At 39.9% G+C, this 27158-nt stretch overlaps 1 protein-coding gene across 2 annotated transcripts in view; it reads left to right on the top strand.

Annotated features, from left to right (window-relative positions):
• Positions 1-20343: 20343 nt before the first annotated feature.
• FIGN (fidgetin, microtubule severing factor) overlaps positions 20344-27158 on the top strand; it is a 186604-nt gene continuing 179789 nt past the window's right edge. Inside the window, exons 1-2 of one of the 2 annotated variants that reach the window (XM_056534009.1) lie at positions 20344-20840; positions 21552-21722. Coding sequence is in view for 1 of the 2 variants with exons in the window: in XM_056534008.1 (XP_056389983.1) it covers positions 21698-21722 (25 nt within the window). In the remaining variant the exon portion in view is untranslated. The remainder of the gene's footprint in view (positions 20841-21551; positions 21723-27158) is intronic. The other variant, XM_056534008.1, reaches the window with a different exon arrangement.

Genomic DNA, 27158 nt, shown 5'->3' with positions numbered 1-27158 from the left:
ACTGTCATTCATGCTGCTTCTACGAATGTGTGATGGAGATATTGAGGTGCATGATCCACTCTTCAGTGTCTGCAGTCTATGTAAGACATTATAGCATCTAGTCTTTACCCACTATGTCAGGCAGGGCTGAAAATTACATATGATGCCTGCAGAGTAGAGAATTGGTGAAAAATGCCATATATATATATATATATATATATATATATATATATATATATATATATGTGTGTGTGTGTGTGTGTGTGTGTGTATGTAATATTATGGGCAGTAAAAATATGAGTGTATGTCCACTATGCCTATGAAAGGGCTTTGTTCATAGTTTTTAGCTCAGCTTTTAATGCAGTGGTATCACTACTCTTGGTAACCAATCTTCTAGAAATCTAGAGATATCATTTGAATTACATTATTGAATACAGAGTCTATGGTCTGATAGGAGCCAAGTAGTTCAGTATCATCAGCAAGGATGTCATAGTAAGGGGTTCCTCATGGATGCTTTTTTAGCCTTGCTCTGTTTTCTCTTTGTACTTTGAGAGAGGTTTAATTTTAAATTATTATATTGAATAGTTTGGTTGGTTGATCAATTTCATTAGCAATAGAGATAAGTCTACATATTGACATGATATTGAAGCTCTGGAGATTTGGCCCAGGGAAAACTTAATGTAACCACACATAGAAGAAGGTAAATGGATGAACAACAGTTGAATAACTATGATAAACACCAGTTTTACAGACATAACAATACACATTTCAGACTATATTGGCCATAACAATTGTTCAAACTGGCCATACATGCACTGTTGATAGTAGTTAGCATATTTCTCTGTATACAACTGCAGAAACAATAGAACCAAGAAATGGTCATACAATGCACTTCTATATCTCATATGGGGGTGATGAATGACACCTCCGGTTCTGTGGAACAGAGAAGGTTAGACAATGGAAAAGAGGGTAGTGACCATATACACACCTTACATAATAGGGAGATTATTTGGATCTATTTTTTCTTTTTTCCAAACAGGGGACATCCTTGGAGGGCTCAAAGCCATAGAGGTTTCCCTCGCTCAAGATCCTCTACAGGTAAGTGTTCTTCCATCTTCTTCCCACATACCTCTAGGAGGCAGGATAGCACATTTTTTCCATGTCTGGTCTATGATTACTTCAGATATATGGATCTTGAACAAAGTTCAAGGCTACCAAATAGAATTAATTCTTCCTCCTCCACCAAACACAATGCCCAATCCTTAACATTTTTCAATGTCAGATCAAGATCTCATTAGTTTGGAAATCAAGGAACTATGTTCTATAGGCGCAATCAAACTAATTCTTCTACATGCACCAGGCTTTCTGAAATATCTATTCTTGGTAAAGAAAAAAGACGGTGGTTAGAGACCCGTCATAAATCTAAGAATCCTCAACAACTATGTAACTTACCATCATTTCAAGATGGAGGGCATTCACTTCTTAAGAGATCTTTTATTACAAAAATACTGACTAGACAAGATAGATCTCAAAGACACCTTCCTCACGGTGCCTATGCACCCTTTATCACAATCATACCTCCAATTTATTTGGGAAGGTCAAAAATGACAATTCACCAGCCTGCCTTTTGGTCTGTCCTCAGTCCCCTGGTGATTTACAAAAATATTGAAACCAGTCATTGCCATTTTGAGAGCCCGAGGAGTTCATCTCATAATATATCTAGATGATAAACTTATCATGGCAGAATTTCTAGATCTCATTCATCTTCATATTCATTGGACAATACCCCTTCTTTCCAATCTCAGTTTCTTAATCAATTCAGAGAAATCAATCCTAACCCCTTTAAAGGAGGCAGAATTTTTGGGCTTTCTAATCAATACGCAATTAGCCATCTTAAGTTTACCTCCGTAGAAACTGAGAGTAATTCGAAGGGAAATTTGTTCTTCATTGAACAAACAATAAGTTACACTAAGAGCCATTGCTCGCATTGCAGGATCGTTTTCCGCTTCCATTCAAGCAATCTTTCCTCCTCCACTTCATTACAGAGCACTTCAACGCCTCAAAGCTCAACATTTGAGGAATGATTTAGGTTATATGGGCAAAATTTCTCTCACGTCAGATACCAAAGAAGAACTTCTTTGGTGGTTACATCACACCAAAGCCTCAAATGGCAAAGCTATTTTCAACTCTGTTCCAGATTTGATAATAGAATTGAATGCCAGTTGCCTTGGTTGGGGTGCCCATTGTGGATACCTTTCCATAGGAGGTAAAATGGTCAGAAGAAGAAACTTTTCTTCACATCAATTGTCTGGAACTTTTAGCAGGCTAATTTGCTCTCAAAAGTTTTGCTAAAGAAAAATCCAAATGTAGCATTCTACTGTGGGTGGACAATATTTCTGCAGTGCAATACGTCAACCGTTTAGGAGGAACCAAATGAAAAGAATTTTGGCATTTTTGTCTGAATCGGGACATAATTGTGAAAGCAGAATATCTTCCAGGATTGCCCAATTCCATTGCGGATTGGAACTCCCGTTTCCTCACAGACAGCAGCAATTGGAGATTGGATCCTCTAATCTTCAATCAAATAAATTCTCTTTGGGGTCCCCTTCATTTAGACCTATTTGCATCTCAACTAAATAGCCAACTTCCACGTTTTTTCAGTTGGCGTTCCAATCCAGAATCTCTGGGCACGGATGCCCTATTAAAGATTTGGCCACCAGATACCCTGTATGCATTTCCACCATTCATACTGATTCTGAGAGTTCTTTTTTTGACCAAACTACAGAAATCAACAATAGTCCCGATAACTCCACTCTGACCAACCCAATCTTGGTTCCCTAAAATCAGATTAGGGATGTCCATAGATTATCCTCACATAATTCCCCTCCCACATTACAGCCTTCTGGATCCTTCAGGAAATCCACATCCTTTACTGATGTTGGACCATCTAACTTTAGTAGCTTGGTTCATTTCAGGTCTTCTGTCTCTGGGCTCCAGGTACCCGATCAATTTACCGATCAGGCAGGAAAATTTGGTCTAAACGGTTATACATTTTATAACTCAAGTTATAAATGTTCTCTCTTATTCCTATGATGAAGGAAAAGCATACTTTACCATCAATGTATATTGTTCAGCTATTTCCTTTTGCCATGCTCCAATTCATGCCACGTCATTAAGTAAACACCAATTAATCTGTAAATTAATGAATGGTATCAAATACAGGAAACCTCCTTTACCCAAATATCATTCCACCTGGGATGTCACCTTAGTTTTAGATTTAATTAACTTGTGGGGTGATTATGGCCTCTTGTCTCTAAAATGTTTATCCTATAAACTTACTATCTTATTAAGTTATTATGTCTCATTTCTCTTAAAAGAGTTTCAGATGTCCAAGCCCTAGACATATCTCACAGACAATATTCCCCTCAAGGTGTTACTTTTTCCATATTTAAACATAACAAAACTAATCTTCGTACTGTTTTCTATCCGGCCTTTCCACATCAAGGAAACTTGGGTTGTTCGCTGTCTTAAAACTCAGGAACAAAAAACTGAAACCCTTAGAAACATTAATAATAATAATTCCCATTTACTTATATCCTTTTGCAGACCTCACTTACCTGTTTCCTCTCCTACTCTAGCCAGATGGATAAAACAAACCACATTCTTAGCAGGTATAGATATTTCCATTTTTGGAGCACATTCAACTAGAAGTGCCATGTCCACTAGAGTTAGTCAAGCAGGAGCATCTTTAACAGATTTATTAAAAACTGCCGATTGGTCTTCTGAGTCTACCTTTAAAACATTTTATTTTAGACCAGATTCTCATGTATCCATGGGTCTATAATTCAATTATATATTTTATTGTCATGATCTATGCCTTTTTTTCTTGTTATGTAATAGAGCTTTAAACAAATTGGGGATTTTCCTACCCTTGGTGACAGAAAATATAGATTTTATTAAAGACAGGAGACGAGCATTATCCCTCCCTGTTACCCTACCCTTTCTATTTACGTATTTCTATTTTCTTTTACAGTTTAACTGTGTATCTGCTCCTTCAGTTTGTTACTGATTTAAACATGGATTATACTTACATTATGGATCTTCTATAGTAGATCTCCAGTCAAATGTTTCCAGCCACCATTATGCCGGTTATAAGTTGTTCAATATTTTTATTTCCTCATCTTCACATTCATCAAAGAAAGATGAAGTGATTTACATGTTATATGCAATTGGACTGTATCACTATGGACCATTCTAATATGTTAAACTTTTCTTGTCAAACGTTTATTAACCCTTTATTTGCTACTATTTATTTACATTAAAGAAAGAATAGCATTTACATTAAAGAAAGAATAATCCCCTGTCTTTAATAAAATCTATATTTTCCTTCACCAAAAGTAGGAAAATCCCCAATTTTTTCCCTGACATTTTTTTTAACCACAAACACTTTGGCTAGTTGTTACTTAGTTCATAAAGTTGGAAAAATAGACAATAGTCCATAGAATTAACCTATATCCATTACATCCATACTGTGTCCCTACTGTGTTGATCCAGAGCAAAGAACCCTTATTAGGCTGATGCCAATTGTCCCATAGTAGGGAAAAAATTCCCTCCCAACTCCAATATGGCATTAGAATAAATCCCCGGATCAACATTCTGTCCCTATAGATCTAGTATCTACAACTAGTAATATTCTATTTTTTAAAGAAAAAAATCACCTGGAAATAATATATATATATATGTATAATGCACCACAAAGAAAGCTTTTTGGTTTGTGATATTAACATTTTTTTTTTTTTAAAGATCTATTCTACACTGTAATTTATGTTCAGAGTACCGTGTAATATGGCATCTGATGGAGCAGCACACAGTAGCACAGCAAGTACTCATCATGCTGGACACAGGCGTCAAAAGCAGCAAATAGTCAATATTTAGGATATTTGTTACTATCCTCTTTTTATAATAAATCCTTCAATGTCATTCTCTGATTCTGTCTATAACAAAAAAAAGGAAAAAAAAAGAAAACTGAAACCTTCGTTCTGCCTCATGTGAAGCCACTTTATTCGTTCTGCAGTGTTTTTCATATATTTTCCTCAGTTAGCAATTGTGCTGTTTTATGAACTAAACAGCTGGGGTTGGTGACACCGGTATGAAAGCACCGGTTCTGGAGCGCCTTTGGTATAAGTTTAAACCGTCGATGTTATGAAACCATCTATGATATAAAGCCGAAGATTTGTCTTTTCTGTACAAGAATGCATCTTGATTTAAATATTTGATGCATCTTGTTTAAAAGATACATTGACCTGAACCCCCGCCTGGAGAGATCCTTTCTTGAGTCTTTTTTTTGGAACCTGGTTACTGTTTCTGTCACATAAAAGCACAACAGACAGTTGTTACCAAGTAATATAATTTACTCAGTTCAGACAGAAGTCGATTCAAACAGAGAGAAGCAAAGACAGGGACATTCTTACCTCTGCCGGATAATTAGTAATAACACAGCCGGGCATTGTATTCCTTTCATCAAGAGGAGAACTGTAATATTATTGACAAAGTTTAGTCGAAAATAATACCAAAGGAAAAAAAAAAAACTCCTGTTCTTTGAAAGAAGAAGAGAAATGGGACTACAGTGACTTCTTAAGATTGTCTCTTGTCATTCATTATTTCTGTTAAAATATATGCAGCAGAGAAGAGAGATTTACAATTAATAAATTAATTATTAATAATAATACTAATTTTAGAGAAAATTCCTAAATGAGGGAATTGGTCCAGTCTTTTTGTTGCAGATTCCATGCTTATAGTGCAAAAATTAAAGTACAATATATATTTAGTGTCTGTAAAACCCTTTCAATTTGTATACAAAAGATTTTAAAGCATAACTGTCATTTTAGAAAACAAAAACTCTTGACATGTCAAAAATTTAGACCGCCAACGATCACTTGAAATAGCATGGTAATGCCAGTAATGCTCTTCATTCCCCGACCCAGTAGTTATCGTCTATTATAATCAACAGAGCCGGTCACTTGCAATGTGACGGTTTGAGCGCCGAGCTAGGTAGTCAACATTATTTACGTGACATGACTACAGTTTTTTTTTTTTATAACAGTAAGGCTATATTTACAAAGTATTTTTTCAGGCATATTTTATTTGTAAAAAATGCACTCTCGTGCAAAATCGTGTCTGCATTTTTAAAACTAATGTGCTTCATGTAAGTCTATGAGAAAATGGTTGTCTGTGCACACAATGGGCCTCATTTATTAAAGGAGTATTTCAGATTTTTTTTTATTTGACTATGCTACAGGGCTGTAAAGTTAGTGTAGTTTATAATATAGTGTCTGTACCTGTGTGTGGTGGTGATCTCACAATTTTTCTGTGATTATTGCCCCAATATTTATTTTCAACAGCATACAAAATTACTCATGTCTCGGGATTTCCCAGGGTGTAGTGCATCGAGACCTGACATCACTAGTCAGGTGATCAGAGGGAGCCTATCCTCCACTGGTTAGAAAACACCGTGTTTCAATGAGTGGGGTGGCTGATGTGTGGGAGGAAGGAAAGTGATCTCAAACTTTCAAGCATGGGACTGTGTGTGGGATGTGTAATTTAGAGAACAAAATCCAAAAATGGAAATACCTAGTTCTGGCAGGTATGTGTTAAAATCCCCTTATGGTGGATAACCCCTTTAAGGCTTTTACGAGTAGATTGTGTAGGGTTTTTTGTTTTGCATGTGTCCTGTGCCAGAATTTCCAACAAAAGATCCAAAAAAGCTTACTAACTCTCCACTTTACTCTACAAAAGGGCGTGGCCCATTTTTGGAGTCTGTTGGTTTATTTTGGCGCACACACAATTTGTGGGGCAATGCTTTTCTCGGGTCTTGGTGCAAGACCCGAGAAAAGCTGTTGGATTTACAAAAGTAAATCAGGGCAATGTGTGCATAGCCAATCACTTTACCATATACTTACACAGCGCACATTTTTGTTAACAAAAAAATGGGGACGCAATTTTGCGGACATATTTTTACAAATGAAATATGCCTAAAAAAACACTAAGGGCACATTCCCACTATGGAATTTCTGAATCTAATATCGCTTAGAAATTACACTCGCACTTGAACAGATCTCTTGGCCTGCTGGGGAGCAGAACACAATGCCTTCCTAGTAAATAACTAAAGATTGTAGGGGGTCTCAGGAGTGACATATGGTGTAATCAACAACTTTTGACCGATATTTTAAAATTTGTTTTGGATGACAGTAATGCTTTAGGGTAGGGTCACGTGTCCCGTATGTTGCTGTATATTTGCTGCTGCATATTTTCTTACCACTAAAGTCAATACACAGCTGATTTTGCTTCCCATTGACTTAAATGGGAAGAAAAATACCCAGCAGCAAATATGCAGCAAATTACGGCCTGTGTGACCCTACTCCTGTCTCTATGGGACTGGAGGAGATAGCCAAGAATAGTTCAAGGGGTTCTCCGGTGCTTACACATCTTATCCCCTATCCAAAGGAGTCCCGCAGCTGGGGACACCCATGATCATGCATGCGGCACCCCATTTGTAATCAGTCCCCGAAGCGTGTTCGCTCAGGGTCTGATTACGGGTGACTACAACGCCGCCGGCCATGTAGTTGCCCGTAATCAGACCCGGAGCGAATATGCTCCGGGGACTGATTACAAACGGGGTGCCGCGTGCATGATCGCGGGCATCCCCAGCTGCGGGACTCCCGCGATCAGGCATCTTATCCCCTATCCTTTGGATAGGGGGTAAGATGTGTAAGCACCGGAGAACCCCTTTAAATTCACTCATGGCTTAGAAACCAGTGCTTTCACAAATGGTGGGTAAATTATTAGTAGGCTATTTTGTTCTAAATTTCCCCAAAAATACAGATTTGTCAAGGCTTGGACTCCCATCTCTTGTACTCTGTATGCCTCACCACACATCTAACATCTAATGTAGCAAGTAAGCAGAAATGCATATAGATGACAGGAGTCCCTGCAATTGCTGAGCAGGCCTGATACAAATTTCAGATTTGCTCATCTTTAGTAGTGGTTTCTACCAACCCTCCAATGCTTTTACATGTATCACCTTATTTACCAGTCGATGAAAAAGTATTACAAAGTGTTCACTAGCATGAACATATAGACAAATGGGACCAACACTAAATGGAGACAAGACAATGGGACCACAATATTAGGTTGCCGGTAGCATTTTTGTTTATCTCTACACCCTTTTTGCTCGTTGATGGGCTGGATATATGGAAACAGATGATTACTTGAATAATGGTACCTATTTCTCATGCTCACCACTTTTATCACAAGGCTGTTTTACCACTTGCAATAAAAATTATGGTGCATTAGTGCTGAAGCCACTGATTGGCCACGGTGGTCACTTGACGTCCGCTACCCCTGTAAGGCAGAATGGGAGATCAGCGCAAGAACGGAGTCAGAGATAAGTAAAACAGTTTGGGAGAGATTTATTAAAACCAGTGTAGAGGAAGAATAGTTGAGTTTCCAATAGCAACCAGATTGTTTCTTTCATTTTTAAAAAGGCATTTCAAAAATTAATAGAAGAAATCTGATTGGTTGCTATGGGCAACTCAACTTCCCTGTTTGTTTATTTAAAGGATGAAAGGGCTGACTGGGAACCACCATGAAATTCTTAGTCACTGTGGTGACCTGGGGCTCGGGAATTGTTAACCCCTGCCTTATGGTAAGATTCTTTTTGTTGCCCATAGCAACAAATCAGAGGTTAGCTTACATTTCTCATATTGCTCTGGTAGCTGGGCTTTGATTGGTTGCTATGGGCAACAAAGAATCTTACAAAAGACACTTGGGGCAAAGCAATGTAGATGCTTTTGCCAGGCCGAGATGGCATGAGATTACTACATTTATACTAGTAAATAAGACATCAAGCAGGAGCTAAAAGCATCATAAATCAACAAGATGGTCATCCTATTGTATTCTCCTGGGCACAGCTGGCTCCTTCGAGGCGTCTTGTGTTTTAGACAGGGGGTTCACAATGAAGTTACTTCGGCCTTATTGCCCTCTGTAATAATTAGGAGGGGATTAGAGAAACACTGCACCTAAAGTGGGGGCAATAAGCACAACATGCTGTCTGTAAAACCCATAGACAAAACTGCCCAACTGGTATCAAATGGTAGCAAATGGTAACGGCACCTATCTGGCCAATATATGCAATTATGGCAACAGCAACAACAATAATAAAAAATAAAAATAAAAAAAACATTTAAAAAAATCATATACAGTCTTCTCTTTACAATACACAATTTACGGACACACTGTTCTGGTCTAACCAGTATTTCCTATGAAAGTACTTGTATAGATCAATGTTTCGCAACCAATGAGCCTCCAGCGGTTGCAAAACTGCAACTTCCACCATGTTGGGAGTTGTAATTTTGCAACAGCTGGAGGCACACGGGTTGCGAAACATTGATCTATACATTGTATGTTGTCACAGCTCTGCCTAAAAGAAAAACATTGTCCTATTCGTTTCTTTTTTTTTTTTTTTTAAACAGTAAGTGTTTATTAAAGTTTTACAAAAGCATAAGCGTACATAAAGTCAAAATCAAGAAAACATGTGACTCTCAAAGGTACATCGGTATCAAATACTCGGTTGAGTAGGTAATTCACAGTTTTGGAAACAGAAAACAGTATATGCAAAGAAATGGGTGATAACAAAAATGCGAACTGGAGGGAGAAGTACCAACTCCACATATGTGTAAGAACTAGCTAAATACGGGGGTGTAAACCAGCTATTTATTACAGATGAAAATATCTATCAGGGGGAGAGGACAAAGTACAATGAAAGGAAGAGAGTATGGGAGGGATAAAGAGGAAGAAGGAAAGGGGGAGGAGGAAAACGCTCTAGAGATAGGGAAAGGAAAAGAATAGGAAGAGGAAGAGGAGGTGGTAATCAGGACGATGAGACGTACCTTGTAGGACAGAAGGACTACAAACCTGCATGGCATCTGGGTGGAAGAGAGGAGTATATGCTGGGCATGTGTATATGGAGAGCGAGTGCACTAGGTAAGAGATATCCCGGTAACTCAGTCTGAGAGATGCATTTCCTCATAGGCCCTGGAAGACAGAAAGCATTTCCAGGGGTGCCAAACCCTGTTATAGGCATCCAGTTGGCGACGGGATTCCGCCCATAATTCCTCCATTCTGTGGAAGTGGGATATCTCTTGAAGCCAAGATGAGATATTGGGGGTGGACTTCCATAGTCTCGGGATGACAGTCCTAGCCGCTAGCAGTAGAAAAGATATCAACCTGGAGGTGCCTTTAGGTAGGCCCATCGGTAAGATATTAAGCAAGAGTGTTTCGGGTGTCCGTTTCAGGTGTCCTCTGCAGTCTCAATGATGTGAGGCGAAGAATAACTTACAGTACTCCAGACCAGAATGCTGACATTAAGGGGCATTCCAGCCATATATGTGCAGTATAGTGCCACCGGCTGAGCCACATCTCCAGCAAGCATCTGAAACACCGGGATAAAATTTAGCTAGGAGATCTGGAACTCTATACCACCTTACGCGGAGTTTAAAATTGGTCTCTGTCGCTTTGCGGTAGATGAACGTGCGGTGGCATTGTGAGAGAGCTTTGTTCCAATCCCCATCTGGGATTGAGTGACCTAACTCTTTTTCCCATCCCATTCTAAATGAAAGGAGTGAAGTAGTGGAGGCAGCAAGGATAATGGGGTATAGGACACTATTCGGTCGATGAACTGCAGAATTCGCATAGAGTTTCGAATTTAGTGAGAGGGCAGTGAAGGCACATACGAGTTTTGGCGGTAAGATAAAAGTGAAAAGTTGGGAATATTGAAATAGTTGTGCAGCAGTAGGAGGGGTACCTTCCAGGAGATCAGACAAGGGCTTTAAAGATGTCGGATCTAGGAGGGAGTGTAAGGTAGCTCCATCATGTCGGTGGAAAGTGAGGAAGGAGTGCGCTGAGACTGCAGGGGGAAAGGCCGGGTTATTGTGTGAGTGGGCCATCTGAGGAAAGAAGGGACAAACGGGTCATATAGGCGATTCTCGTTCTGGTTATTGAATAATGCACTAGTGGGAGGTCTGAAATCCCCTGTGAGTAGGAGGAGAGATGGAGTAGCCAGAGGAGAGTTCGAGGTTCAAGGCCTGCTATGGTTCCTTTATAGTGAACCCGAACCCATTGTTATTCTTTGCAGTGAAAAAGCCAATCAAAAACGCGGGTCAAAACTGAGGCCACGTAATAAGAGAGGAAATCAGGTAAGGCTAGACCCTCCTCTGTCCTCCTCCTGATCAGTAGATTGCGTGCCAGTCTGGGATGTTTGTGTGGCATTGTCCTATTTTAATTCATCTACAGCTCCAACAACCTCAGGCTATTAACATTAAAAGGGTACTCCGGTGGGAGAAAAAAATGTAAATCAACTGGTGCCAGAAAGTTAAACAGATTTTTAAATTACTTCTATTAAAAAATCTTAAACCTTTCAGTACTTATCAGCTGCTGAATAATACAGAGGAAGTTAAGTTGTTATTTTCTGTCTGACCACAGTGCTCTCAGCTGACTCTTCTATACATGTCAGGAACTGTCCAGAGCAGGAGCAAATCCCCATAGCAAACCTCTCCTGTTCTGGACAGTTCCTGACATGGACAGAGGTGTCAGCAGAGAGCACTGTGGTCAGACTGCAAAGAATAACTCTGTAGTATACAGCAGCTGATACGTACTGGAAGGATTAAGATTTAAGATAATTTACAAATCTGTTTAACTTTCTAGAGCCAGTTTATTTAAAAAAAAAAAAAAATAATGTTTTCCACCAGACTAGCCCTTTAATTCTTTATGTATTAAGTCCCATGGCTGGGATTGGCTTCCATGGTCAGGTGTTAAGAATATGCCCATAGGGACAGTGATAGAACTGCGCCTATGTCCTTCCATTTTTTTCCCATTGGTTGCATTAGTAATAAAGTTATGCTGCGGTTTAACAAGAATACACAAGGCTGGCCTATTCTTAGGATGGGATCAACACTAGAATGATAAACTGCATCTCAAAACAATGGCATATCCAGCTATATAGTTGTGCCTAGTACTGTCCCTCTGTGGAGGAATTTACAGAAATAAGAGTATGCTGTGATGTTAGGAAAAAACACTGACCGGATGCTGTAAGGCCTCGTTCACATGGCAGAATTTCCAAGTGGGAAAATTCAGATTGGAAAACCTGTTGCAGCAGAGTCCCATAGTTTTCAATGAGATTCTGCTGCACGGTGCACACGGAAATTCCGTCCCCTACAGAAAGAATGAATATGTCTGTGGACCGATTGTGCATTTCCAAGTGGTACAAGTGCTGGAATGTTCTTCCGCTGCCCGCAGTCTGTGGAATGTCTGTCCAGAAATGTGAACATAGCCTTACTCTCCAGCAAGCCTTGTCCCCTCAAAGCAGAAATGCGCTTCTCTTTCCAGATTTCTGCAGCAGACATACTTCCTAGACTTACTCTATAATCCATCTTCTGCATTGAACCGGGGGGGAGATGCACTCAGCTGAGTATTTCTTCCGGCTCTATTTAACTACTGGTGGGAGGCTAAACACCCAGACCTCGAATTATCAAAATTTCAAAATGTTTCAAAATAAATTAGAGACTTTAGGATTGGAGGGCAGTGTTAGGGCCCATTCACATTGAGAAATTTCCAAGCAGAATCCAGTACAACAATTCCACTTGGAAATTCCACTGCAGCTGCCGCCCATTGTTCTCAATGCTATTCTGTTACACAGTGCACACGGCAGAATTCCTGTAATTGAATGGAATGATCTTGGACATGCATTGCTGAAAACGATGCATGTTCGAGCAGTTGTAGCACCAACTGATTCAGCGCCTGTCGTACACAGAGGCCGACATTTATCATTGTCTTTAGACTGTTTTTGTGTCTAGAAAAGGTGCAAAAAAGGCGCAAGCAGGATTTATTTGCGCCTTTTTTGCGCCTTTTGGTTTACACATTTCTGCAGATTTTGAGTTGCAATCCACTGATTTTGACAATACACATCATATGGAAGGGTTTTATGAACTGCGCCATTTTGTGTAAAGGCGCATAAAAGGCGCAAAGCCAGTGAAAAGGCACTAAAACTACTACCGCCCAGACTTAGCTTAGATTTTTAGTGTATGTGAAGAGAGACATTTCAGAAAATGTGACCTGCACAAAATTTATCAAATGCATTGCGACCATTTAATAAATTTGGTTCTCCTACACATTACCAGCACACAAAAAAAAAGGTGTAGAAAAATACCTCACTTACACCCACAATGCTAAATGCCGGCAAGAATGTCTACCCAGAACGTTTCCCAGGCGTCTGGGAGATATTTTTCCATCTGCATGGGCCCTAAGGGGGAGATTTCTCAAAACCTGTGCAAAGGAAAAGTTGCCCATAATAACCAATCGGATTGCTTCTTCCATTTTGCAGAGGCATTGTTAAAAATTAAAGAAGCGATCTGATTGGTTGCTATGGGCAACTTTTCCTCTGGACAGTTTTTGAGAAATCTCCCTCTTAGATTGCGTTCACACACTATTACTAGCAGCGGTTTTAATGCTGCGGGAAACCTGCTGCGAGTTACACTACCTATCTAATTGAAAGCCAAGGTACGTGCTCTCAAATCACCCGAGTGCAAGTAAAAAGTGCAAGTATTCACACACAAAAACCTGCACAAGGATGCAGTCTATCTCAAGCCCTTCTATGAAAGGAGAGAGTCTCCCCAACAAACCAAACCCTTTGCCTCCGGGCCAAAAGGCACCTGCAAGGTTCCAGGTACAATGTCCACTTTCGCCGAAGCTACTCAGGGACCGAAAGTGTTCCCGGCGGACAACTAGGCGTTAACCAGGATGTCACCAAGGAACCAGTAAAACCGGTTTGTCATCTTGCCAAAACAGGGTTGCCATGGGGTATAGCAGGGAGGAACCTCATGGCCACACTCATCTCCCTTAGACCGGCAGGAAGGACACCCAGAAGGGCTACCGCACCCTACCAAATCCTTGTGAACAAACAGAACACAAAAAGTGGACACAGTGACAAAAAGAATAAATAAATAAGTGGATGTGCGCAGCGTGTAATACTGCCCGGACATCTGACCGGATCTATAAAAAATTCCACGATCCTAGTCGGAAGGCCGGGATACTAAGGGAGTGCCCAGAACAGTGAGAGAAAAATTGCGTGCTACGTGCTTTCCTTCAATTGGGGCTGCAAATCTCAAGTGAATTCCGGCACCCTGAGGTCACCACTTCCAGGGCACTTGTGCACCTCGGCCTTCACTCTTCTTGGACCTTAGGGCCAGATCCAGCAGGAACAGGTCTCATAAGAGATGACTGTCGCTGTATACAGCCATCCCTGGTACACCTGTCCTACTGTGTGGTTCCCCATCCTTCCTTGGTGGTCTTCCACAGCGCCAACTAACAGGAAAGGTACTACACTTGATCTTAGCCAAAAGGCCGAGAAGCGATACACTACCGTTATTGAAAGAGCTTTATTGTTCGTTCAGTCATTACAAGTCATACGATAAATGACAATCAAACAAAACATGATGGTACAATACACAGCAAAGGTTCCCTAAGCTATACATTGCACATCATGTTACTCTAACACTCAGCTCAATCCGGTAATAGAAAAGCACATGAAATTGAAATACAAAAACAATATAATCTGTGATCAGGGTAGGGGCGTGGGCTATGGGGGCGGGGCTGGGGGCGTGGGGGAGTGGGTGACTGTGTGGGGTAGGGAGGGGGCGGATCACAGGGTCAAACTACTGGGCTATATCTTCAGGGGGACATGGGGAATAGTCTTTCAGCAGGCTCTTAATGAACCTGCGCCAGTCCCGGACAGACATGTTCTCCCTGTTGATCACGAGGCGGTTCCTAGCAAGCCACACTGCGTTCTTAAAACAGTTCATAAGGTGCCAGGTCTCCTGGATGGCCTCCACGTCATGGGTCCCACTACCATTCTTTTTCTAAGAGCCGAGGAACGTGCTCTCAAATCACCCAAAGTGCAAGAAAAAGTGCAAACGTGTTACACTAAAAAAAAACATGCACAGAGGATATGGTCTATCGCAAGCCCTTGTCCAATAGGAGAGAGGCCCCCCCCAACAAACCTTACCCTTCACCTCCGGGCCAAAAGGTCCCTTTTCGCCGAAGCTACTGAGGGACCACAAATGCTCCCGGCATCCCCTTGGCATTAGCCAAGGTATCTGCCCGCAGAGCCGATAACGGTTGGTACCCTGCCAAAGCAGGAGTACCCGGAGTGTTTGCAGGGAGGTGCGGAACTTGAAGGCCACACACCTCCCCTAGACCGCCAGGAAGGACACCCAGAAGGGCTACCGCATCCTGACAAATCCAGTGGATACACAACACGCAAAAAGTGACACAGTGAGACAAAAAGTGAAAGTGAATGTGTGCAGATATACTGCCCGGACATCCAGCCGGATCTATAAAAATTTCTCCCACTACCATTGATTGGAATGGGTCAACAAACAGTCCACAATAGTGTCAGATTTGCGGACTGTCCGTGGACCCATTTAAATCAATGGTAGCGTAACTCGAAGCGGGAAACTCGCTGCTATCTACTAGCGTGGGAACGCACCCTTAGAGTTTCATCCTTAGACCTTCAAGCACTGACACAGAAGAGACCTCAACTTCTAGATCTTTAGTGCAGGTCTAAGAAGGTAATGTGGCCCCTTGGAGAAACAGCCAAGCTGGCATAAGGAGTCTTATAGGCCAGGCAATGCTCTCTGGGAAAATGTATGCAAATTAGCCCTCCTGTAGAAAGAAACCAGCTGGCTCTCCATTGCCACCTATTGGAGGTAACGCCCATGTAAGAGCCTTAATAAATGACAAGAGATTATTATCCAAACCAGAATCTGCTCCAAAAAGGACCCATCTGTACACAACTGTTTGGGTATTCCCCCCCCCCCCCACCTCATCCTATATCAGTACAAAGAAGGCTGCTGGGAGATGTTTTAGGTGGATTTAAGGCAGTGTTTCCCAACCAGGGTGCCTCCAGCTGTTGCAAAACTACAACTCCCAGCATGCCCGGACAGCCAAAGGCTGTCCGGGCATGCTGGGAGTTGTAGTTTTGAAACAGCTGGAGGCGCTCTGCTTGGGAAACACTGATTTAAGGTGTAATGTGTTTCTATAAGGAGACTACCAAGCTGGAGTAGGAAAATATATTCATGTTACCGCACTGATTTGCCTCAATTATCAGACGTGTTGTAGTGAAGGGGATTCCTAAAAATGGTTCTGAAGGCAGGCGGCATTGGTAACCACAACATACCCCTTTGTCTTCAATGGGAAAAAAGATTAACAATAAAAAACTGAATATATTACAAAACAAAAAAAAGTTTGCCTACATCTTGCAAAAAAACTACATGTCTTTATACGTATAATTCTACATTTCTGTTCACAGCATCACTCTTGGCCAGGCAAAGGGGGAAAAGGGGGGGAAAATGTTATTAAAACAACAGTTACCGTTGTGTATTAACATTTGCTTCTGGCAATGAATAACCCATTCTGATTTACAAATATAGGCAAACTATATATATATATATCTAGTTTGCAAAAAAAAACTGCAGTACGGCCGTAGGGGAGGAGTGACCATAAAAATTACCAAAAAAATTATCCTTGAAGAGGTCAATACGTGTAACCTAGAGCTGATGCCCCTTCATCCAGTCCAGTGTTTCCCAGCCAGTGTGCCTCCAGCTGTTACAGCCTTTGGCTGTGCGAGCATGCTGAAAGTTGTAGTTGTGCAACAGCTCGAAGCACACTAAGTCAAGACTCCCACCTATAGATCCTGGCTATGTGCTATTACTTAGTTTGGGTGGGGGATCTTTTATATTACTGCCTCTCTTTAAAAACACTATCTATCTATCTAATATCTATCTTATCTATCTAATCTAGCTCTTATATCTTTATCTATCTATCTTTTATATCATATGTATAAATCTGTCTCATATCTATCCATTTACCTATCACATATCTATCTATCTCATATCTGTCAATCTCATATCTATCTATCTATATCTATCTAATATCTATCTCATATCTATCTATCTATATCTATCTAACTAATATCTATCTATCATCTATCTATCTATCTCATATCTATATATCTCATATCTATCTATCATCTATCTATCTATCTCATATCTATCTATCTATATATATCTCATATCTATCTATCTATCTCATATCTATCTATCTATCTATCTCATATCTATCAATCTCATATCTATCTATCTATATCTATCTAATATCTATCTCATATCTATCTATCTATATCTATCTAACTAATATCTATCTATCATCTATCTATCTATCTCATATCTATCTATCTCATATCTATCTATCTATCATCTATCTATCTATCTCATATCTATCTATCTATCTATATATATATATCTCATATCTATCTATCTATCTCATATCTATCTTTCTATCTCATATATATCTATCTCTCTTATATCTATCTCTCTATCTATCTATCTATCTATCTATCTATCTATCTATCTCATATATATCTATCTATATCTATCTCATATGTATCTATCTATCTCATATCTATCTATCTCATATCTATCTATCTATCTATCTCATATCTATGTATCTATTTACCTATCTATCTATCCGATAAAATTCCTATGGCATCTGATAGTCCAGAAATTTTAATCGTCAATAGCGCTTCCTTCTGCAAACAGATCTCCCAAAACGTAAGCAGAATTGTAAAAGAAGAAAAAAAAAAAAAACTATTTGGGGGATTTTCCAAATTCAAAGCTCATAGCGATTGTGGTCAATTTCAAATAAATAAAAATAAATACATAGGTAAATTTGTGGTATGTTATTTCCTACTGAAACTTGATTAATCCTATTTATCCATTATACACATTTTCTATTATTGATTTGATATATGTATGTATATAATACTATAAAGATATAAATATGTGTGTACACACCCCCATGTGTCTCAAAAAAAAAAAATATTTAGCAAAAGTCACCTATCACACACAATAAACAAATAAACATGGCCAAATAAGACATCGACGGATCTACCTTCCATATTTTCCTACCGAAAAACTACATTCTGGGAAAACTCCTTAGACCAGTGTTTCCCAACCAGGGCGCCTCCAGCACTTAGACCAGTGTTTCCTAACCAGGGCGCCTCCAGCTGTTTCAAATCTACATCTTCCAGCATGCCCGGACAGCCTTTGGCTTTCCAGGCATGCTGGGAGTTGTAGTTTTGCAACTGGGAAACACCAACTTAAACACATCCACTTAAACATAGATCACATGCACTTCTTTACCAGGTGCCGCAAAGGGCTTCTGCAGCAGCTATGTTTTCCTGGCTCTGCAGTTCCTGCCCTGTCCTATCCTAAAGGGGAAAAAAAAAAAAACACCCCACGTGTCTGAAGAAAAAAATCATTCTGCAAAAGTCACATAACACTCCAAAATAAACAAATAAACATGGTCAAATAAGACATCACCGGCATCTACCTTTCCTATTTTCCTACCTAAATACTCAATGCTGGAACTCCTTGGTTAGCACTTAGACCAGTGTTTCTCAACCAGTGCGCCTCCAGCTGTTTCAAAACTACAACTCCCAGCATGGGTCAGAACAGAAGAAAGTTTATGACTGCACCAGTTATGGACTTTGTTAATAGGAAATCAGGATTGTTATGGGGGGTGGGAGGTGAAGGCAGCATGGTGGGCATATTATCTAGGGCAGTGTTTCCCAATCAGGGTGCCTCCAGCTGTTTCAAGACTACAACTCCCAGCATGGGTTAGAACAGAAGAAAGTTTAGGACTGCACCAGTTATGGGCTTTGCTAATAGGAAACCAGGATTGTTATGGGGGGTGGGAGGTGAAGGCAGCATGGTCGGCATATTGTCTAGGGCAGTGTTTCCCAATCAGGGTGCCTCCAGCTGTGGCAAAACTACAACTCCCAGCATGGCTCAGAACAGAAGAAAGTTTATGACTGCACCAGTTATGGGCTTTGTTAATAGGAAATCAGGATTGTTATGGGCGGTGGGAGGTGAAGGCAGCATGGTGGGCATATTGTCTAGGGCAGTGTTTCACAATCAGGGTGCCTCCAGCTGTGGCAAAACTACAACTCCCAGCATGGGTCAGAACAGAAGAAAGTTTATGACTGCACCAGTTATGGGCTTTGTTAATAGGAAATCAGGATTGTTATGGGGGGGGTGGGAGGTGAAGGCAGCATGGTGGGCATATTGTCTAGGGCAGTGTTTCCCAATCAGGGTGCCTCCAGCTGTTTCAAGACTACAACTCCCAGCATGGGTTAGAACAGAAGAAAGTTCGGGACTGCACCAGTTATGGGCTTTGTTAATAGGAAATCAGGATTGTTATGGGGGGGGGGGGTGGGAGGTGAAGGCAGCATGGTGGGCATATTGTCTAGGGCAGTGTTTCCCAATCAGGGTGCCTCCAGCTGTTTCAAAACTGCAACTCCCAGCATGGCTCAGAACAGAAGAAAGTTTATGACTGCACCAGTTATGGGCTTTGTTAATAGGAAATCAGGATTGTTATGGGGGGGTGGGAGGTGAAGGCAGCATGGCGGGCATATTGTCTAGGGCAGTGTTTCCAAATCAGGGTGCCTCCAGCTGTGGCAAAACTACAACTCCCAGCATGAGTTAAAACAGAAGAAAGTTTTGGACTGCACCAGTTTTGGGCTTTGTTAATAGGAAATCAGGATTGTTATGGGGGGGGGTGGGAGGTGAAGGCAGCATGGTGGGCATATAGTCTAGGGCAGTGTTTCACAATCAGGGTGCCCCCAGCTGTGGCAAAACTACAACTCCCAGCATGCCCGGACAGCCGAAGGCTGTCCAGACATGCTGGGAGTTGTAGCCTTGCCACAGCTGGAGTCACCCTGGTTGGGAAACACTGCCCTAGAAAAATCCACCTAAACATAGATCACATGCACTTCTTTACCAGGTGCCACAAAGAGCTTCTGCAGCAGCTATGTTCTCCTGGCTCTGCAGTTCCAGCCCTGTCCTATCCTACAGGAAAAAATAAAACAGTGCAAGTGTTAAGTTTAGTCATCTGTGATGCCTCCAGTATCATTTGTCCCACTCTCCCCCAGACAAAAGAGCAGCAAACCTGCCCCTGCCTCACACATGTACTGCAGTAAATCACTGGCAAGTACCCCATGCAAAGCCTGTGCTAGAAAATCCCACTGTGTGAGTGCACAGCCCATCAATCAGCCCTTCTGTAAACACCCCCTACTGCATGGTGCAGGCTTGCTGCCTCCAGTATCCCTGCTGCTGCTGCTGCTGATCATCACAAGGAGAAGGCTTCATATCCCCCCCTGTCCTTGCACAATGCAAAGCTTGAGCTAAATACATGGAGGCTTGTTCTCTAAGCATTTGGTCAGTGAGCCTTGCACAGGGGAGGAAGTGCTAGCATGCATACCTCAAGCTGTAGAGAGAGAGAGGGGCAGGGACAAGGGGAGTGACCACTGCACATCCATCAGAAGCCAGCCTGATGCTTCCACCAGTCCAACCCCCACATACAAGGAAAACAAGATTGCAACCCTGGTGGTAAGGGGGTTTTATGCTAGAAATACAAATTAAAACTTCAAGGCTTTCTTATTTTTTATTTTATTTTTTTTCCCTCCCCTTCTTACATCTGCATTTATTGTTTCCTTTGGAGATTGGAAATAGAGCATCATCCCTCTTTGCTATAGTGAGTGTGTCCTCTGTTGCAGCATGTGCAGAACTCTGTGCTGCTGATCACAAACCATGAACTGCTGCTTTCACTTGAAGAGATTCCCCCATTCATCAGCTAATACAGCAGATCAATGCTCCAGTAACCCATCTGCTGCCAGTCTTACACATAGGCAGGTAAGTGGTGACTCCTTCTATCCTTATTGTGAGGGGGGCTGCTGCTGCTGCTGCAGACGGGGTTTTGTTTGTTCCTGGCTTTGGCTTTGCAGTCAGTTCAGTTACATTGTATCTGAGGAGTTTGTACATATTTACATCAATCAGGAAATGTATCAAGTATCTTTTTTTTTTTTTTTTTTTCCTTTTTGGGTACAGCTATGGGTTCTGGCATGGATAGAGGGGATATTTCTATGGTGAGGGGGCTATTTGATTGTAAATTGGGCTTAGGAAAGTTGGGTGTGGCAAGAGTAGAGTGCAACCAAAGTTCTTAAGTGGGTCAGAACAGAAGAAAGTTTAGAACTGCACTAGTGTTAATAGGAAATCATGATTATTATGGGGGTGAAGGGTGGGCATATTATCTAGGGCAGTGTTTCCTAACCAGGGTGCCTCCAGCTGTTGCAAAACTACAACTCCCAGCATGCCCGGACAGCCTTCGGCTGTCCGGGCATGCTGGGAGTTGTAGTTTTGCAACAGCTGGTGGCACCCTGCTTGGAAAACACTGGTCTAGGGTCTGAGGGTGGCGGCTAGATGCTAAATTTAATAAAGTCATGTTATGTGTCTCTTATGCTTATTTGTAGTGTTGTTGTTGTTGTTGCACTTCTCCCTGTTCTTTTGTGAAGTGAGATCTCTTGTGTTAATGTTGTTTTTCCACCCTTAATTATATGCGTGTAGGTTAAATGAATACCTGACGAAAGGGCCCACGTTTCGAGGCAGTGACATTTGATAGCTGAGAGGAAAAGTGGCTTTAATGAAAATCAACCTTTGGAATTCCTGCTTGTGAAAAATCCCATTCCGCATCTTGTGCTGGCACTAAAGACATGATCAGCAGCAGCAGTGTATATGGTATGTCAGTTTTGGAATTTACTTCACATGTGTGTAATATAATAATGACAGCTTAATAGCATTTGGGGGGTGGTGGGGGGGGAACTGTTGAACTGTTAGCACTTCATGTATGCAAATACTACAGGATTCCCAAAGAAACTTCTTCATTTTGCCTTTTTTTTAGGAGTATCCTTTTTCCACTCCATAGACAACTTTTTCCTAGTTCTAGGGTCACGAGTCGGAATTGGTGGTGGGAGTTATTATTATAATATAATTTTTATTTTTTATTTATTTTATTTTTTCTTTATTTATTTTTGTCTATTTTTTGAATTATGTTTTTTTTTTTTTGTTTTTGTTTTTGTTTTTTGCCCTTGCTTTATCCCTTATACCGTTATAACCGTTTCAATATAATTGGCAAAATCCTGTTTACAGCTCAAAATAGCCGGTGATCGATTTGCTTAATGACGCGGTTGCCAAAGGTTACTTTGTGTATGTTGTTTCTTTTTGATGTGATTTTCTTCTTTTTTTTTTTTCTCTTTTTCTTTTAATATTTATTCATTGTTTAAGCAAAACAGCGCCTGACATTTTTTTTTTAACCTTTTCTCTCTTTCTCATTCCTTATCCCATCACCTTTACTACACTGAAGGTCAGTGGAGATGCCAGGGAAGGGATTTAAAGAGATTTGGGGAATGGGGGTTGTAATAGTTTTTATAATAATAATAAAAAAAAATAAAAAAAAAAATATATATATATATATATATATATATATATATATATATATATATTAATAATGATAATTAACTACTATAAAAGGCTTGTTAAAATTTTCAGAATAGATACTCCAAAATATCGAGAGATTATCCTAGACGCTGATGCGCAGGCCATAATTAAGACATGGTAGTATTAAAAAAAAGTAAAAGTCAATCTAAATTCTAAAAGCAAAAGAGTAAAAATAAATATTTACATTTCCCTATTTTGTAAACTTAAGAGAGGACGATAACACACACACTTTTAATGAAACCTATCTGATTACCTTTCTTTTTTTTCTTCTTCTTTTGCATTTGTGGTACTTGTTGACACGAAAAGATCAATAAGTAGACTGTTTATTTTGCATGCACATAATCTGCACTGGGAAATGTTTTGTAGAGAGCAGAACCTTTTTCTTTTTTTTTTTCTTCCCGGAGCTGTTGAAGCGAATTTGATTGCCAGATGGGAGATTTCCCTGTGTGATCTTAAAGCTGTAATATATATTCTGAGCAGATTGGACTTCTGTTGGTGATGAGGAGGATATTACATTTAGAAATTTGAAATAAGCAATAGTAGACTGTACATGTGAGAGGGGGTTGAGGTCTGCACACCGGGCGTTATTTTACTCACTAACCTTCATTTATAGGAAATGTGACATTTATTTTTAAATATATATATATTTTTATATATTCATATATATTCATTTATTTTTAAATATATATATATATATATATATATATATATATATATATATATATATATATATATATATTTTATTTTTTTTAAATAACTGAAATAAAGCAAATATTGTTACTTTATATTACAAAAATATTGTTAAATGTTTCCATTGCTGGATAGAACGTATGAGGTAAGGACGACCCTACAACCTAATAACCATCACAAACACAATTTCTAATATGTAATAGGAACAAAAAAAAAAGGGGGGTTTCCCAGGGGTAAATATTGTCTATTGAATGCAGTGCAGTTGTGGTATTTTGTTTTGGCCCTGAAAAGCTGGGAATTAGGGACTGCCTCACACTCCTGCCTTCTCTGCTGTTGCAAATTAAAGTGTGTTTTGGTCAGGAAATGAAAGCTACAGTGTGTCTTTTGAACAAGTCGTTTATCAAGAACAACATCTATCATGCTGCGACTTGTCACACTGATCCTCTAAAAACTTGGCTCCTATGTGGACACTGCTTTGATGTTTTTTTTTAATCCCCAAATTTATAAAACAAGTTGGGAAAACAAAAAATAAGAACTGGAGAGCTGTTTAAGAAAACAAGAAAAAAATAAATACTGAAAATAAATAAATAAATAAATACAATCACATGGCGCTCGCTAAGCAAGCCAAGTTGTTATTTTTTCTTCTAGTTCCTTAAAAGAATGTTCTGCTTAGTAGAAGTGTATTCCTAGGATATAGCACATGGTGGCGAGTCTATGTGTATTTTACATGTGTGCGTGTGTTTACGTTGGTGTCATGCTTCTTGTTTGGTGATTTATGTCAGGCTTTAGTTTAAGACCCTTTTTTTTTTGTGCAAATTTTTGTCCTTAAGGAGATAGTAAAAGATAAATAAATAAAAACACAACTTGGGAATACCACTCTAACCATCGGGATATTTTACATCCCTCCCTTCCGAGGCTCCAGTATATTATTATGAAATAAAACCCAAAAAGTTATGGCTTTCAGGTATTTTAGTAGCTCTGGGTATTTACATGGAGATATCAGCGCTTGCTGTGAAATAGGTGATTTAGGAGTCATTTATCAAAAAGGCAAGCAGGGACACACATTATAACTGCATTTTGCACTGTTTGTCTTGTGTAAATGCTCTTTACACCTTATCGTCAGGCTCTTGTTGCTTTCATTGGGTTGTAAAAATTAGATTTTATTTTTTTATTTGTGATTTTTTTAATGGTTATAAAATAGTTTATCATTTTTGTTATTTTGTTTCTTTGTTTTATAGGCTTTCTGCAAATTTGTCTTGTATATCCGGGCCTCCTTATTGTTGTCGTTTTAATTATTACTTATTTATGTTATTGTAACTATATATTCTATAACTATATGTTATATAGTGCATGTTTGTATTGATATTCTATTCATGTAGTTGATTGCCAAATGCTTTCCTGGATGCTAGTATTGGCTTGCCAAAAACTTAAGTCGAAGTCTAGTATTATTTGATGCATAACATTCCTATAGCAACCCCCCTCCCCTCCCCCCCTTCGGGCACACACGTTAAAATCTCTTAATTAGACATATAATTGTTCCTAATTGCTCAGAGGCAAGACGAGTTTTGTTTCCCATTAGTAACCATTCCCAGTCACAAGTCTAAAATTTAAGTTAAATTCTTCGAGTCCTTCAAAGCCAAGTGGTGTATTGTGTCATTTTGTGGCTCAACTACAATCCCCACGTTGCGTTCTGTTACCTCTTGTTCAAATTAGTCTTTCTTTACTTAGGTGCCAGTAATTTTCTCCAGTCCAATCCCGTTTTAACTGTGAGTATCGTTTGTTCTCATCTAGTTTTGGGATCTAAAAAATCACCCCCACCCCCCCTATTTGGAACACTGTTGAACTCATTTTGACCAGAGACCTTTGCGAGAGACCTGCATGTGTTTGTATTTTAGATTTAGTGGAAGGAAAAATCTGGACTGTCAGATTCTATTAGTGGCAAGTCTTTCTGCCCAGCCAGAGCAAATGATTGATCTTGCCGCATTCCTAATCAACAATTAATCAACCAATCAACGCAGCCATAGCAAAAAAGAAAGTCTTTAAAAATAATATATATATAAATAAATAAAGCGGAAAAGGTGTCGGCGGTGAAGATCCCGCCGACAACGCCAAAACGAAAAAGATCCATGGGCAAAGTTAGTTGACTTTTTGTCTGGCAGCGCAGGAGTTAACGAGGCAAACTTTGCAGTACCTTCCCAATGGGACCTAGATGAGTACCGTGTTGCCAGTGGTGCAGTTCTGTTCTCGAGAGGTAACAAGGGGGTTAATCTATACTTATTGTCGGAGTATTGATTGAGTTCTGGGATTAGATCATGATATATTGATTTTTCGAGGATAAAGCGGCGCTCTTGCTCAGAAGCCCTGGAGAGGCATTAAGGTCCAGTAGGCTTCTGATTAGCACAACTTAAATAATTGATACATCTGTAGATTTTAGAGTCACTGATAGCGAAACACTAGAAAATGGATCTGCGGAGTGAGAATTTCTATAGTCCACGGAGTAATGAATCGCTATGTAGAGAAAATCATTTCCCACAAGGAAGAGGGGGGTGGGGGGGGGGTGGTATGGGGAGGACTTTACGGAATACAGTAGCGCAATTCACTGCAAAATATGTAACACTGGGATTGACTGAGCAATTAGATGTTCTTTTCATGTTGCCTTTTATTAGACAGAGATAAAAGAGGGTGCAGGAGATGTCACTACAGCAAGGCAGTTAGGCAGACACACACATATATATATATATATATATATATATATATATATATATATATATATGTGTGTACGTGTGTATAAGACCTGTTGTTAACCCTATGCTTAGCCGAAGAAGAATGTTGCATTACAGGCAGGGAACATGTGGGTGAAATTGCTGGATTGTTTGACATCCCTCATGAACCTTTGCTGACTTTAATGGAAACTCCACGTGTTTGCAAATTGCACAACAATGCAGCGGATCTGGTGCTTGTCAGACAGGAGAAGAAGCGTGTACATACTTATAGGGCAGTGTTTTCCAACCAGGGTGCCTCCAGCTGTTGCAAAAGTACAACTCCCAGCATGCCCGGACAGCCAAAGGCTGTCCGGGCATGCTGAGAGTTGTACTTTTGCAACAGCTGGAGGCACCCTGGTTGGAAAACACTTCTATAGGGACTTATCAATGCTCTGAGTCTACTATGAAATATATGGTATATAAAACTGCCTTACGTTCTATGTAGTGTCATCTATATGTCCTGAGCTCAGTGCAATCCAGTGCAACATATGAGGCAAATCTAGATTAGATAGGAACACTTGTAGCTTGTCTGTGTAATGGAATAGGTGTATATAGAGGGGTGTAAGGACAAGATACCATCTATTTTATATTCTGGAGCTTTACAGGTGTATCGGGCCTTTTTTCTAATCGCAGAACGTACCTTACTAATAGGTGTGCAATAGTAGATAAAAAGGATACCTTACCTATTTCTTTCTCACTTATGTCATGTTTGATGTAGCTGGCAGGGCTCAGCTTGTTACTTAGGACTAGTCGCTACCATGTTACATTTACGTTTCTGCAGATTTACATAGGACTGCTTGTGAAGCCTGCTACACTCTTTATCATTTTCAGCTCTGCCTATCTCCATTCTTATACAATGTTTTTCATGTGTCTTATATCTGTATATATTTCCCTATATATATAGTCTATCTTTGTCCTTTGCCACACATAAGATCATCTATATCTATCTCATATCTATCTATCTATATATCTCACATCTATCTATCTCATATCTATCTATCTATCTATCTATCTATCTATCTATCTCATATCTATCTATCTATCTATCTATCTATCTATATATCTCACATCTATCTATCTCATATCTATCTATCTCATATCTATCTCATTTCTATCTCATATCTATCTATCTCATATGTATCTATCCATCTCATATCTATCTATCTCATATCTATCTATCTATCTGTCTGTCTCATATCTATCTATCTATATATCTCACATCTAT

The sequence above is a fragment of the Hyla sarda genome, chromosome 8 (genome assembly GCF_029499605.1).
Source record: "Hyla sarda isolate aHylSar1 chromosome 8, aHylSar1.hap1, whole genome shotgun sequence".
Lineage (NCBI taxonomy): Eukaryota > Metazoa > Chordata > Amphibia > Anura > Hylidae > Hyla > Hyla sarda.
Note: the sequence above shows the minus strand (reverse complement) of the source record. Positions and strands in the feature narration are given on the sequence as shown.